Source organism: Lutra lutra, chromosome X (assembly GCF_902655055.1).
Source record: "Lutra lutra chromosome X, mLutLut1.2, whole genome shotgun sequence".
Taxonomy (NCBI): domain Eukaryota; kingdom Metazoa; phylum Chordata; class Mammalia; order Carnivora; family Mustelidae; genus Lutra; species Lutra lutra.
In genome coordinates this window covers 34,883,954-34,897,024 of record NC_062296.1, presented here as the reverse complement: position 1 = coordinate 34,897,024, position 13,071 = coordinate 34,883,954, and the positions used below count along the sequence as shown (strand labels likewise).

The 13,071-nt window shown below is 39.6% G+C and overlaps 1 protein-coding gene across 7 annotated transcripts in view; it reads left to right on the top strand.

The window, feature by feature from the left end:
* The window catches only part of PAK3 (p21 (RAC1) activated kinase 3), a 248,423-nt gene that overhangs the window by 195,694 nt on the left and 39,658 nt on the right, over positions 1–13,071 (top strand). For all 7 annotated transcript variants that reach the window (XR_007124783.1, XR_007124782.1, XM_047716045.1 and 4 more), the window contains one exon: positions 6,476–6,539. Coding sequence is in view for 5 of the 7 variants with exons in the window: in XM_047716045.1 (XP_047572001.1) it covers positions 6,476–6,539 (64 nt within the window). In the remaining 2 variants the exon portion in view is untranslated. The remainder of the gene's footprint in view (positions 1–6,475; positions 6,540–13,071) is intronic.

Sequence of the window (13,071 nt, the reverse complement as noted above, 5' to 3'; positions counted from 1 at the left end):
TAACTGCCAATCTGACCTCACACTTCCAGATCTTGGCAGGGAGAACCTAGAGAGAATGGTAGAATGCTTTTCATGAAGCGGGTCCAGGCTGAGCTATACTGCAAAATCTGCAAAGTGGGTCTTTTCCTACTTCTGCTGCATCTGTGGACATGCACCCTCTATGTGCCTTCTCTCTCTGCCACAGCCTCACTCTATAAGTTCAGATGATTTATTTCACCCCTCTGAGCATCAGAGATAAGAATCATAACTGCATTTGAGGATTCTGTCTATAGGACGGATTTTTTTTTTAAAGATTTTATTTATTTATTTATTTGCACACAGAAAGAGAGAGGGAACACAAGCAGGGGAAGAGGCAGAGGGAGAAGCAGGCTCAGGGAGCCTGACACAGGGCTCAATCCCAGGACCCTGGGATTATGACCTGAGAAGAAGGCAGATGCTTAATGACTGAGCCACCTAGGCACCCCTACAGGATGGATTTTATGTAACTCAACCTGTGAATAAGAAGACAAGTATTGGAGTGAGAAATGACAAGCCCCTTTCTTGTGTTCCTCTGGGCAAGTGATTTAACTTTCCTTGACCTCTTTTTCCTCATCTAAAAAGAAAAATATGGAGATATCAATAGTACCAATGTCATGGCATAATAATAATTAAATGAGAATCAGGCATATAAAAACCTCAGCCACAGTCCCTCATACACAGTAGGTGCTCAGTAAATGGGAATTACCATTTTATTACATGAATGTAAAGCCTTCGTAAGATCGTACACTAGACTGGGCTTTGGAATGAATCATAAGGGAGTCTGAGTCATAGGCCCAGACTAGCTGTGTGTCCTTAGGCCAGTCAGTCAACTTCTCTGAATTTCAGTTTCTTCATCTGAAAAATTGAAGTAGTACTAGTACCAATGTGATAGGGATTTGGTGAGGACTAAACAACGTAAAGTATGTAAGACACATAACACAATAAATAGTAGTACACATTTAATCATGTTATTTTTGTCAAATGAGAGCCACCATATTTTGCAACATAAAAAAGTGGGGGTCACCCTGTGGGACAGAATGTTTGAAACCAGAAACAAGCTAAGATGCATGGTCCTTATACAGAAGTCATTGAGAGAATCAAGGCCCCCTTTGGAGCTTAGGGAAGGAGTAAATGAGCCTGTGCTGAGAGGCAAAGGAGAGGAGGCTGGGAGCCAGAGAGGTCAAGGAAGAGCCTATAGCCCGTACCAGAGCAGATCCCACCATAAGCATGGGGATGGAGGGATGGCAGCCATCTTTGGGCTCAGGGATCCAATTACTATGAGGTGGGCAGCCCAGACCACAGAGCCTCCAGGCTATTCCTCTTCTAAGCAGTTGCTGATTGGGGGGGGCCAGACCATGGGATCATTAATAGCTGAAATAAACAGATCATCTTTCAGTTTTACACAGACAGATAGCCTGGGTCTGGCTTGTTCGTTGTGGTCTGTCTGAATCTGTTGGAAAATAAAGAAACCCCTATATTTTAGAGAAAATTTCCAAAAGGCACTGTCAGCAAAATAGTACAAGGCAGGAAATTTGTCTTGGGCCCCACCATCACCTCCTCTTCTTGTCCCTCCCCTTCTCCAGCGTTCCCCACTCAAAACTCTTCTAATTTCCCCCTCAGATGGACTAATATTAATTTAGAGAATTATTTTTGCTTTTTTCTCAGGAATCCAAACCTCCTTGGTATGCTAAAGGAATAATCTTTTCAATGGTCAGAGTTCAACTTAGCTTAATATGTAGGAAAATACCCTGATAGGATTTTCTGTCACTGAAACCACACCATGAACCCTATTTTCAAATACTACTATTTAGTCATTTCTTAAGTCCTCATACTTTCAAATTAATAGTTGGCTTCTTATTTAAGAAATTGCCCTGGTAGGAAAATTGTTTTGGTGTGGCTACTTTTTTTTATCCTTTTGATTTTGAGTTGCTCATTTTTGTCACTGTTTTCCCCTATTGTGTCACAGTGGGGTTTTTCTTCCCTTTCCTTAGCGTAATTTATAAAAACCGATTACAGTGGCTCTGATTAAAGAGGTCACTTGAAAAGCTTGTTTTGTGATTGGGAATCATAAACAAGACCTCCTGTGCACTTACCTCACATCAGTAGATGGCAGCACACACTCTCCTGTGAAGGGTAGTGGGTGTGGAGACGCCATTTTATTTGAACAGCAGTTCAATCCAGAGGCAGGAGCTCATCAAAATGGCTGTCTTTTGGAAATCCTCATGAAAGGATTTATTTCCAGTTTTGTTTTTTTTTTAAACTCTGCATTCCAAGGAAATAAAGGTTGAGTAATTTACTACCATAAAACCTCATTAACTGAACCCTGCCAATTGAAATTGGTCATAATTCAGAAAGTGGCTTGGGCTGAAGCTTATTTGCTTTTGTTCAGTCTATGGAAAAGAGTTTGCTCAGCAACTTAATAGTATAACTTTCTTAGAAGACTATAAACTCCTTAATAAAATGATGGTTTCAAGTGACTTTCAAATTGTCATTTCATTACCAAAAAAAAAAAAAAAAAAAAGAAACAAAGAAAAGAAAAAAAGAAGAAAGTCCAGGCCTTTATCCATTAATAGCTTACTTGAATAAGGATAGTTCTCAGTGATGTAGAAATCTGTAAGACAGTTTGAAAAGTGAAGTGGCAATTCAGAAATTGTTAAATTGGTGGCATTCTGTAGATGTAACTCAAGTAAAATACATTCTCCAACCCCTTTCTTAAAATATGGGGCATTCACAAAGGGAAATGCCTAATTGTATTTGAGTTCAATGCAACAGTTATTGAGTAACTAATGTATTTCTCACACAACATTGTTTGGGGAGGTGCTGAGGATACAGAAATGAGTAAGACCTGACTCTTATCCTTTAGACATAGTTTATAAGGGGATGTCAAATATATAAAGATGGATACATGGTGTATTAAGTTTAGAGAAGTACTGTAAATGCAAAGGCAAGAGAGACAGAAAGAGAGAGAGGAGGTACAGTAGAATAAAGGGGAATTGCTAATTTTATTTGAAAAAAATCAGGGAAGTCTTCCTAGAAGAGGCACCATCGAAGCTAAACTGAAGCATGAATAGGAGCTTGAAAATTTAAGAAGGACATTCCAGGCAGGAGAATAGCAAGTTTAGAAGGTATGAAGGCATATGCCCAGAAATGCTAACTTATTCAATGTCACTTAATTATATCATTGGTGGTAGGTAGAAGGATTGGAATCTTAAGAAAGGAAGCTTACCTGTCAAGCAAGAGCTCACCATTACCTGCAGTTTGTTATGGTCAAAGCAATGAGGGTTGAGTGGGGAAGTGGTGGAAAAGAGATGGAGAATGAAGCAAAAGTCAGATACTAAGGGCCTTGTGTTCCCTGCCAAGGCATTTGAGATTTGCCCTGTAGGCATCAGGGGGAGCTTTGAGGACTTCTGAACCAGGGAATCACATGTTTGCATTTGCACTTAGAGCACCCTGCCAGAGTGAGGTGTGGAGCCCAGACTGGAGTGTGAAGAGGCTAGCAGTTGGGAGTCCAGTGAGTAGGCTGTTAGAATAGCCCAGACAAAAACAATGAGAGCCCAACTAGAACAGTAGGAACGAGGAAGGGACAGATTGACAAGGTCTCTGGGAGGTAAACAGATGCAGGCTCGGGACTTGGAGGACAGCCGCATGGAGGTAGTGAATGAGAGGGATGAGTCAGATCAGACTCCCAGATTTCTGACTTGGGCTACTGAGTGGACAGACGGTAGTTCAGTGGACTGAAATTGGAAATGCAAGAGAAAAAGCATTATAACAACTCACATATCGTGTATGTCTTATTTAACTTCACTGAAACATGGACTTGTGTTATGAAAAAACAAACCACCACCCCCACCACCAAAAAATCTAGCAGCTTGATGAACAGCCCAGGATTGAAACATATTTTTTTTCAAGGTATACCATCTACTGGTAGGTCTGAACACTAGGTATTGTTTGTAGCACACAGTTTAGCACTCGAATATATACTTTCTTGTCCTCATTCATTTGGTCAATAAATATCTGTTCAGTGACAGCCATTGTTCTAGACACTGAAGTTATAGGGAAGAAAAGACAAGGTTTTTGCCCTCAAGAAGAAACATGAGAATCTCATTAGAGGGATCAGAGAAGAATTCACAAATTAGGATGACTTGACATGTTTAAGTAATAAATAGGAATTTGTGGGTTAGATAGAAAAGGAAAAGGGGGAGCATCTGCAAAGACCTAAGCCTTCAATAGTGATAGCATTACTAGGATTTAAAGTAGGAGGGATGGAGAGTAGAGGAATTATATGAGATTAGTCTTGTTAGGTAGGAGTTGGTTGGTGCTAGACGGTAAAGAGCATTCTATGCCAGACTAAGAAATTTGGACTTGATTATGTAGCAAGGAGGAAATTTTGAGGCATTGTAAGGAAGAGTGAAATCATTCTGAAGAAGGGAAACTGTACATATCAGCTTACCCAGGACAGTCTTGGTTTGTGAACTAAATGGTGGCCCTATTCCTAAAGCATTGTGGAAGATAGAGAAGGTAGAGTATTGAGGTAGGTAATGACTAGTGCAATTGTTTGGACAAGAGGTGTTAAGGGCCTGAACAATGGAACTGGCCATGGGCATGAAGAGGAGGGAATGAATAAGAGTGGACATTAGGAGATAGAATGTAGAGACCTTCTCTTAAATAGTTCATGCTGTAAATCTTATCCTATTGACACTACACTTCTTTCAAACGGAGCCGTGATAGTAAGATATAAGTCAAAGGTAATGGTACCGATGTTTGCTTAAAAAAAAAAAAAGGGAGAGCCAGAGACATCCAGATAAATGATTCTGTTCAAGGTAATCCACTTGAGAACCTAAACCTGTATTCCCATGATGCTGTTATGGCCCAGAATTTTTCTGCATTCATTCAAGCCCTGCATTGAAGGTTCAATGGCACTTCTTTTAGATTTGTTTTGAGCGGTAGTGGTGTATTCATCCTCTGAGTACGGGATTTGGTATTGTGAAATTAAAAAACCCCAATATTTGTTTCCCATAGCCAAACATGATAAATTTAATGTTTTTCTTGCATGGTTATAAACCACCTTATTCCCCAGTGTTTAGAACAGTCTATAGAAACACAAAGTAGATTGGTGGTTGCCTAGGGGGAGGGATGGATGAAGAGTGACTGCGAACAGGTACACGGTTTCTTTCTGGAATGATCAAAACCTCCTAAAATGAGATTATGGTGAAATTTAATAAATTTTCATAACTCAAAAAAGTTATGAAAATCCATTGAATTGTACACTTAATTTTTTTTTCCTTTTTAAAAAAATACTGGGCACTGCTTTTTCTGCATCCCACGTAATTTGATAGGTTGTATTTAATTTTCATTTAGTTCAAACTTTTTAAATTTCTCTTAAAGTATCTTCTTTCACGCATGTCTTAGTTAAATATCTTGGGATTTTCCAGTTGTCTTTCTGCTATTGATTTTTAGTTTGCATCCATTATGATTAGAAAAGGCATTGTGTACGATTTCAACCTTGTAAAATTTGCTAAGGCTTGCTTTGCTGCCTAGCATGTGGTCTATCCTGGAGAATGTTCCATGTACACTTGAAAGAAATGTGTATTCCTCAGTTTCTGGGTGAGGAGTTCCATAAATGTGTTAGCTCTAATGGATCCATAGTGTTGTTTGTGTCCTCCATTTCCTTGCCGATCTTCTCAAAGGTTGTTCAATCCATTATTGAAAGCGAGCTATTAATTAAAGTCTCCCACCATTATTGTGTTGCTGTCAATAGCTCCCTTCACTCTTGTCAGTGTTTGCTTCATACATTTGGGAGCACTGATGAATTGCACCCTTTAAATGAGTGAGCTTTTATGGTATGGAAGTCATATTCCAGTAAAGTTATTACTAAAAAGTGGAGTGCATGGAGGGTTCTGGGTTTGGGGGTGTAGGATTTCAGAAAGCATGAGTCTCGTTGCTTTATAAGTCAACTTTGTTCTTTATTAGACCCTATCAGTCTTAGCTCAGTACTGGGTACATAGTAATGGCTTAAGAGATATTTGTCCAGCAGAACTGAATATAGTGTAGCACTCAATTTCTCTCCAATTCAGAGAAGATAGTGATTTTATTAAATAGTTCATGCAAGTTCTTAGATGTTTGTATCTCCTGATCTACAGTATCCTTTTATGCGAACTTTTTATAAATGTTGAGTTGTGTCCAGTCCTTTTTGTTTCTCAAACATCATCAATTTTGAATATAAAACAGCACAGGTTATTACTACTATTTTAATTAATATGTTACTGTTTGTTACTTTAACTTAAAACATATTATTAGCCATAAAAATTATAGAAAATACATGAAAATATTGCTCTGATGTTTTGTTTGTCATTGACTGTGGCATTGTAATTTTTAGTATTAAATAAAGGGAAATCAACCACCCAATTTAAATCTTCTCTCTCTCTCTTTCTTCCTCTCCCCCCACCCCCATACTCAGGAAGCATTGTGAGTGTTGGTGACCCAAAGAAAAAATACACAAGATTTGAAAAAATAGGTCAAGGGTAAGTGATTGTTATTTAAAATATCAAGAGATAAGCACCAGAGATATACATTCAGATTCAATAGCAAGCCTGGGTTATTTCAAGTTCTGCATTCTCAATATTGGTCTTTCTAGTTGACAGACAGACTGTTAATTAATATAGCAAGACATCTTGCTGGAATCTGCATTAATGTCAGACTGAGAGCTATTTGTTTTGGGACATTTGAATCCCATAGAGTTAGAAGATTCAAACTGATTTCTCTGGAAAAGCAGTAGAGTTATAGAAACCTCTGACTCACATGAAAACTCCTTTTATCCCTGTCCCCCTTACATCTGTATGAATATTGGGCTTCCGATCCTGTTTCACTGTAAAACTGTACAGTGACAGAGTGGAGGCAGAAGAACTCCTTACCTAATAGTCCAGAGGAGGGCAGAGTTGACTCTGCAAGTAAGGAGGAAACAGATTAACAATCCCTAAAGGAGATGGAGTACAGAATTTTCACTTAGCATGCTTATTAAGAATAAAGATCCCCAGGCCTGGCTGTCAGAGATTTGATTCAGAAGTCTGGAGTGGGGACTTAGGAATCTGAACTTTGGGAAAGATCTTCAGAAATCCTGATCCTCACCTAGAAAAGAGAACCACAGGACCAGATCATTCACTAGAGCTAAAGGTGGGGGTCATCTGTTCTCTAAGTCAACTGTAATTAGGTATGTTTCTCAGATCTTAGTGTGAAACTGAGAGTGGGCTACAATGTTTGAAACAGGGAAATGTTTTGTTTAAAGTCAAATGAAGAGTTCTTAAGAGGTATCCTTAAATGGGGAAGGCGACAAGATATTTAGATGCATCAACTACTGTATGCCAGGAACCAAGATGGCACCCCAGAGGTCTCCTGGCTGAAAAGGAAGGGATACAGCTAATGTGCCTACAGAATTACGCTAGCCCTTCAGCCAGTGGAGTCTATTTTCAGATAAGGGAATGGACAGTTTCTTCTTCGGGTAATTCACTGCTTTTCCTTGGATTCTTAGGTTCAGAAAATTGTATGTTGTACATAAGCTTGACAATTTTTCACGATTTTTATTTTTTATTTATTTTTCCCCCTTTAGCTTCTGTACTAAAGTTTCTATTGAAATTGCCAACTTATCTCAGAAAATAAGGGAAAGCATTCATTAGATATTTTGGCTAGGGGGTAAGAGTCTTGTGGCACTTGTGGGGAACGTGCTGGTTTCTTTCTTATGATAAGAAAACCAGAAGAGGGAGGCAAAAACTCAGGCAGAAACAGATGGCCAAGTTTCTTCTTCCAGTGGAAACCATAATGCTGTTGCATTTGAAATTTTTAGGGGTTAAAATATTTGTGCTTTTGCTTTTGCTTTGTCATTTGATATCACTGGTATTCTTACTTGCTCATGGAGGAAAAAAGAAGAGTTTTATAGTCCTTAGCGACCGCTGTCAGTCAAATAGTATTTCTGCCAATTGCTCTAGACCGCTGCTATCTAAACAGAACTTTCTGTGATGATGGAGATGTTTTCTATTTGTGCTGTCCCATACAATAGCCAGTGGTACAGGTGGCAGTGGAGCACTTGAAACGTGTCTGATGCAAATGGGAAACTATATGTATTTAAATTAATTTATTTGTTTATCACACATTTATTGAGTGTCAACTGTGTGCCAAATACTTTTCTAAGGGCTGGAGAGACAGAGATAGGTACTGATGTGGGCCCGCAAAGAACTTAAATTCTATAGTAGTAAATGCTTGATAGAGGGGTACATTCATTAGCATACAGGGAACACACTGAGACAAGTCTCCCTCACCTGAGTGCAGGGCAGGGCTGGCTTTTGTAGCCATTATTTCCCACCTAGAATTTTCCTTCTTAACTTCTGGTGAACTGGTTATTTTACTTAAGTAAGGAAGCCATACCTTCTCCAGTCCGTATACACACACACTTCAACTTGCTTTCTTAGTGCCCAAAAGGTAAACACCTCAAGGTCAGTTAAAACACAGTATTCAGGGAGCTTAGAAAGCAAAAATTGCCTTTTAGATTTTGTTGTAATCTGGTTGGGTTTTGGTGGAGCTAATAATTGGAATGGATACACAATCCACAGAGAAGCTGCATTTCAGATCATTGCCATCCAGTATGGTAACCATGTGACCATTGAGCACTTGAGGTGCGGCTAGTCCAAATTGAGATATGCTACAAGTCTAAAATATCCACTGATTTCAAAAACTTAGGAGGAAAAAATGATACAAAATATCTCAATAAATTATATATTGGTTACATGTTGAAGTGGTATTTTACATGCATACAATGTAGTATTTTGTATTTACATACCCACAGTGTGTTATCAAAATTAATTTTATTTTTTTAGAGTATAGCTCCCCCCAAATTTATAACAGGCTCTCCTTCTCTTTCTAAACGGCAGAGCTGCTTTAGTTGTAGGTCTAAATGGGAGTTATTTGTTTATTTTTTCAAAAAAGTAGGTTTGTTTCAGGAGTTGGGTTTTTTGGGAAGAGGGAAGTGAAAGATGTTACAATTTTGTTTTGATTGTTCTTTCCCACTAAGACCCAACTGAGCCAAAAATAGCATTGAATTTAAAAAAGAAAAAAAGTAAGAAATGGTTTCAAATAACTCCCAGATACCAGGTAATGAAGCAAGACTGATTTCTCCAAGGACAAAGATTAGGCCGCCAAGCAACTTTGCATACCAAAGAAATTCCCCTCCTGGTTATTTATGCCTCTGACGTCTGAAGGTGCAAAAGGAAAGTTCTGTATTTCTCCATAATTCTGTAAAACCTTTATAATCTAAATTGAAAAGTCAAAGCAGAAATCCTGCCTGCCACTGTGGAAAGGTCTGTTTTAAATTCCCGGCTAGTTCATCATTTCAAAGAATGTTGAAACCAGTAGATAGTTTACTCATATGCCCAGTTCAGCTTTTAAATAAGTCCTTAGAGGGTAGGGAGTCAGTCTATCTTATTCCTCCCTTTGTCTCCCTTGGTATCTGGCACAGGGCTTTTGTGCTTAGTAGCCCCCCCCCACTCCAAAAAACAAAGGAAACAATTTTGTACAATTTCAGTCAACAGCAAGAGTTTACATGGTCAAGGTCAAAGACCTACAGAGCTTCTCCTGTCTGCTTCTCCCATTTTCTGGATCTGTTTTTGCCTCAGTAAATATTTGTGAAACAAACAATATTCTGTCTTTTTGTGATACTGTATATACTTGTCTGTCTGTTTTGCGCTTTCTGTTCTATTTCCCTATCTCTTTCTCTTTCTTGATGTGTCTTCATCTCTTTGTTCTCATAATAACTTGATCTGATGCCTTATCTCTTGGGCACTTGTGGTTGCTACACGGCTGTCTTTTTCATTTGTGTTGGCTTCGTCTTGTACTGCCCATTTTCGCACATACACTCAACCCAAATGGTAGTAATATAAAATCAAGATGTACTTCTAAAGAGCTTTTAAGATATAATCTAGTAACTGGAATCTACTTATTTACCGTGATTTTAGCTTGTATTTAATTTACTAATTTTGGTTTTATGTTTTTGTAGATTTTTGCTCTCTGTTCTTAATTTCTAAAGTCAGTGAGCAAAATATTGATTTATTTCTCTGTAGACCAAAAAATGAAAACCACTTAACTTGATTTTCCTTTTACTTAAATTGCTCTCAATGGATTTTTTCCATGAATTAGTAGCCTAAGTTAGACAAACTCGTCTCTGCTCTCAGTGTATAGAGTTTGTATTTTCTTTTCATTAAGTCTGGGTGTTTTTTATTGTTTTGCTTTACCTATTATGATGGTGAAATTCAAGTCAGTGTCTGTAATCATTTGGTGCTAGGAATAATCAGTCCCTGTATTCCATTTTCAGCTTCAGGGAGCACAGCAGCTTACTCTTAGGAGCCCAATTTGAGAAGAAGCTCTCCATTAATCACCCTCATCTACTTGGAAAACTGAATTTTTCCAGTATGGGTTTCTGCCATCCCAGCGTTCAGGCCCAGGGCCAGAGAATTGGCCTCTATCTTCCATAAATCAAGTTCAGAATTGCATGTCTAATCATTTGAGGCCATCGCTGAGAGTGAAGGCTAAAAATGACATTATTTCACCAGATTTCTGTGAAACGCCTTCTATAATTGGCCACCAAATCTAGATATTTTGAGCAGATGTATGTAAAGTTTAAAAAAAGGAAAGGAAGAAAGAAAAAAGGCCTGGCATCCTCTAAATTATCATTAACAACATGCGTTTGTCAGAAATTATCTGGCAACGTCTGGAATTCTTGCAGAATTCTCACAGAAGCAGTAGCCGTGTGATTACAGAGGGCTGAGTTTACTGGCCTCACCGATTTCTCATTAATATATGTAAATTCATGTTTAAAGCCTTTTCTTACATAAGAATGCACTGAAAAAACAGACCCCTTTTCTCTTTCGCTTTCATGTTTGCTCTCTCTTCAACATTGTAATAGACAAGTATTTTTGAGGATTGCTACTCAGAGATGGTTTGGATCCTGTTTAATGAATGACTTACTTAATTTGGTGAAGTTTTCCTGAGTGCATGCTACGTTTAATGCACCTAACACAGCTTCATCATTAAGAACCAGGTTCTGGGGGCGCCTGGGTGGCTCAGTGGGTTAAGCCTCTGCTTTCGGCTCAGGTCATGATCCCAGGGTCCTGGGATTGAGTCCCGCATCAGCCTCTCTGCTCACAGGGAGCCTGCTTTCCCCCTTCTTTCTCTGCCTGCCTCTCTGTCTACTTGTGATCTCTGTCTGTCAAATAAATAAATAAAATCTTTAAAAAAAAAAAAAAAAAAAGAAGAACCAGGTTCTGAGAGTCACAATGACCTCTAGGCTCACGGTCTTTCAGAACATCCGACAGGGAGAGAAGGAAAGTTGTATCAAGAAATAAACTGGGGTTGGGGCGCCTGGATGGCTCAGTGGGTTGAAGACTTTGCCTTTGGCTCAGGTCATGATCTCAGGTCCTGGGATCAAGCCCGCATCAGGCTCTCTGCTCAGCAGGGAGCCTGCTTCCTCCTCTCTCTCTGCCTGCTTGTTATCTCTGTCTGTCAAATAAATAAGTAAAATCTTTAAAAAAAAAAAAAAGAAAGAAACTGGGACTCTTCCCTCTTCCCCCCCCGCAAAGGCATGTACTTTAATTAGTTTATTAGAGTGTCTGTTTTCTCATCCATAGTAAGCAGAAGATACATACATCATCAGGTTGGGGGAAGTGAAGGAGGGGAGGCATTTTAAGTGCTTAGCACAACATGGCACATAGTGAAGGGCTCAGTACTAGGTATCATTAGAGGTGAAAGACACCCACAGTTATTATTCTGTTGAGCAGAATAGGGCAGGTAGCATGACATAATTACAAGAGCCACGGGGATGGAGAGAGAGGAGGGACAGATCATTTAGAGCCAGGGAGAGGGTAAAATGAAGGATCCTTAGAGAAGGGTGCATTTGAATCATGACTTGAGAAAGTGTAGGATTTAACATGTGGGGATTATGGGCAGTTTCGCTGGAAGGAAACCAAAGGAACACTGGATTAAGACTAGTTTGTATTTGCTTTGGTATCCCTAGAGCCCGCAACAGTGTCTGGCATAAAGGAAATCCTTAACAACTATCTGATGAATGAATATCAGAAAGACCAGAAGATGATGACAGGGTCCCGGTGTCAAGCCCTGCATCAGGCTCCCTGCTTAGCAGAGAGTCTGCTTCTCCCTCTCCCTCTGCCTGCCACTCTGCTTTCTTGCTTGTGCTCTCTCTCTCTATCTCTCTGTCAAATAAATGAATAAATATAATCTTTAAAAGACACACACAGAGGGCGCCTGGGTGGCTCAGTGGGTTAAGCCGCTGCCTTCGGCTCAGGTCATGATCTCGGGGTCCTGGGATCGAGTCCCACGTCGGGCTCTCTGCTCAGCAGGGAGCCTGCTTCTCTCTCTCTCTCTCTCTCTCTGCCTGCCTCTCCGTCTACTTGTGATCTCTCTCTGTCAAATAAATAAATAAAATCTTTAAAAAAAAAAAAAAGACACACACAGAGAGAGAGAAACAGAGAATGACCAGAAAAGTGAAATCAGGGGTACCAGTCTCATGGACAAACCTCCAGTTTGGCAGGGGACTTAAGAGGAAATAATGCTAAAAAAGATCTGTTGGGACTGTGTCATGAAACATAGGGAGATACAAGCTGCACTGTAATTTTTATTTGTATGATTTTTTTTTCTAAGTAGGTAATATTTGGGCATGGTGTAACCAGGAGGTTTACAGGAGTAGACAGTGAAAAGTAAACGTCCCTCCAAGCCTTGTGCCTTAGTCTCCTTGTTATCTTGTATAAAGGAAAGCTCCAGAAAGGATATGTTATGGGATTCTTAGGTTAAACTTCCATGGGTTCGGGAGCCTGGGTGGCTCAGTGGGCTAAAGTCTCTGCCTTTGGCTCAGGTCATGATCCCAGGGTTCTGGGATCGAGCCCGGCATCGGGCTCTCTGCTCCATGGGGAGTCTGCTTCTCCCTCTGACCTTCTCCTCTCTCATGCTCTCTCTCACTGTCTCTCTGTCAAATAAATAATAAATAAAATCTTTAAAAAA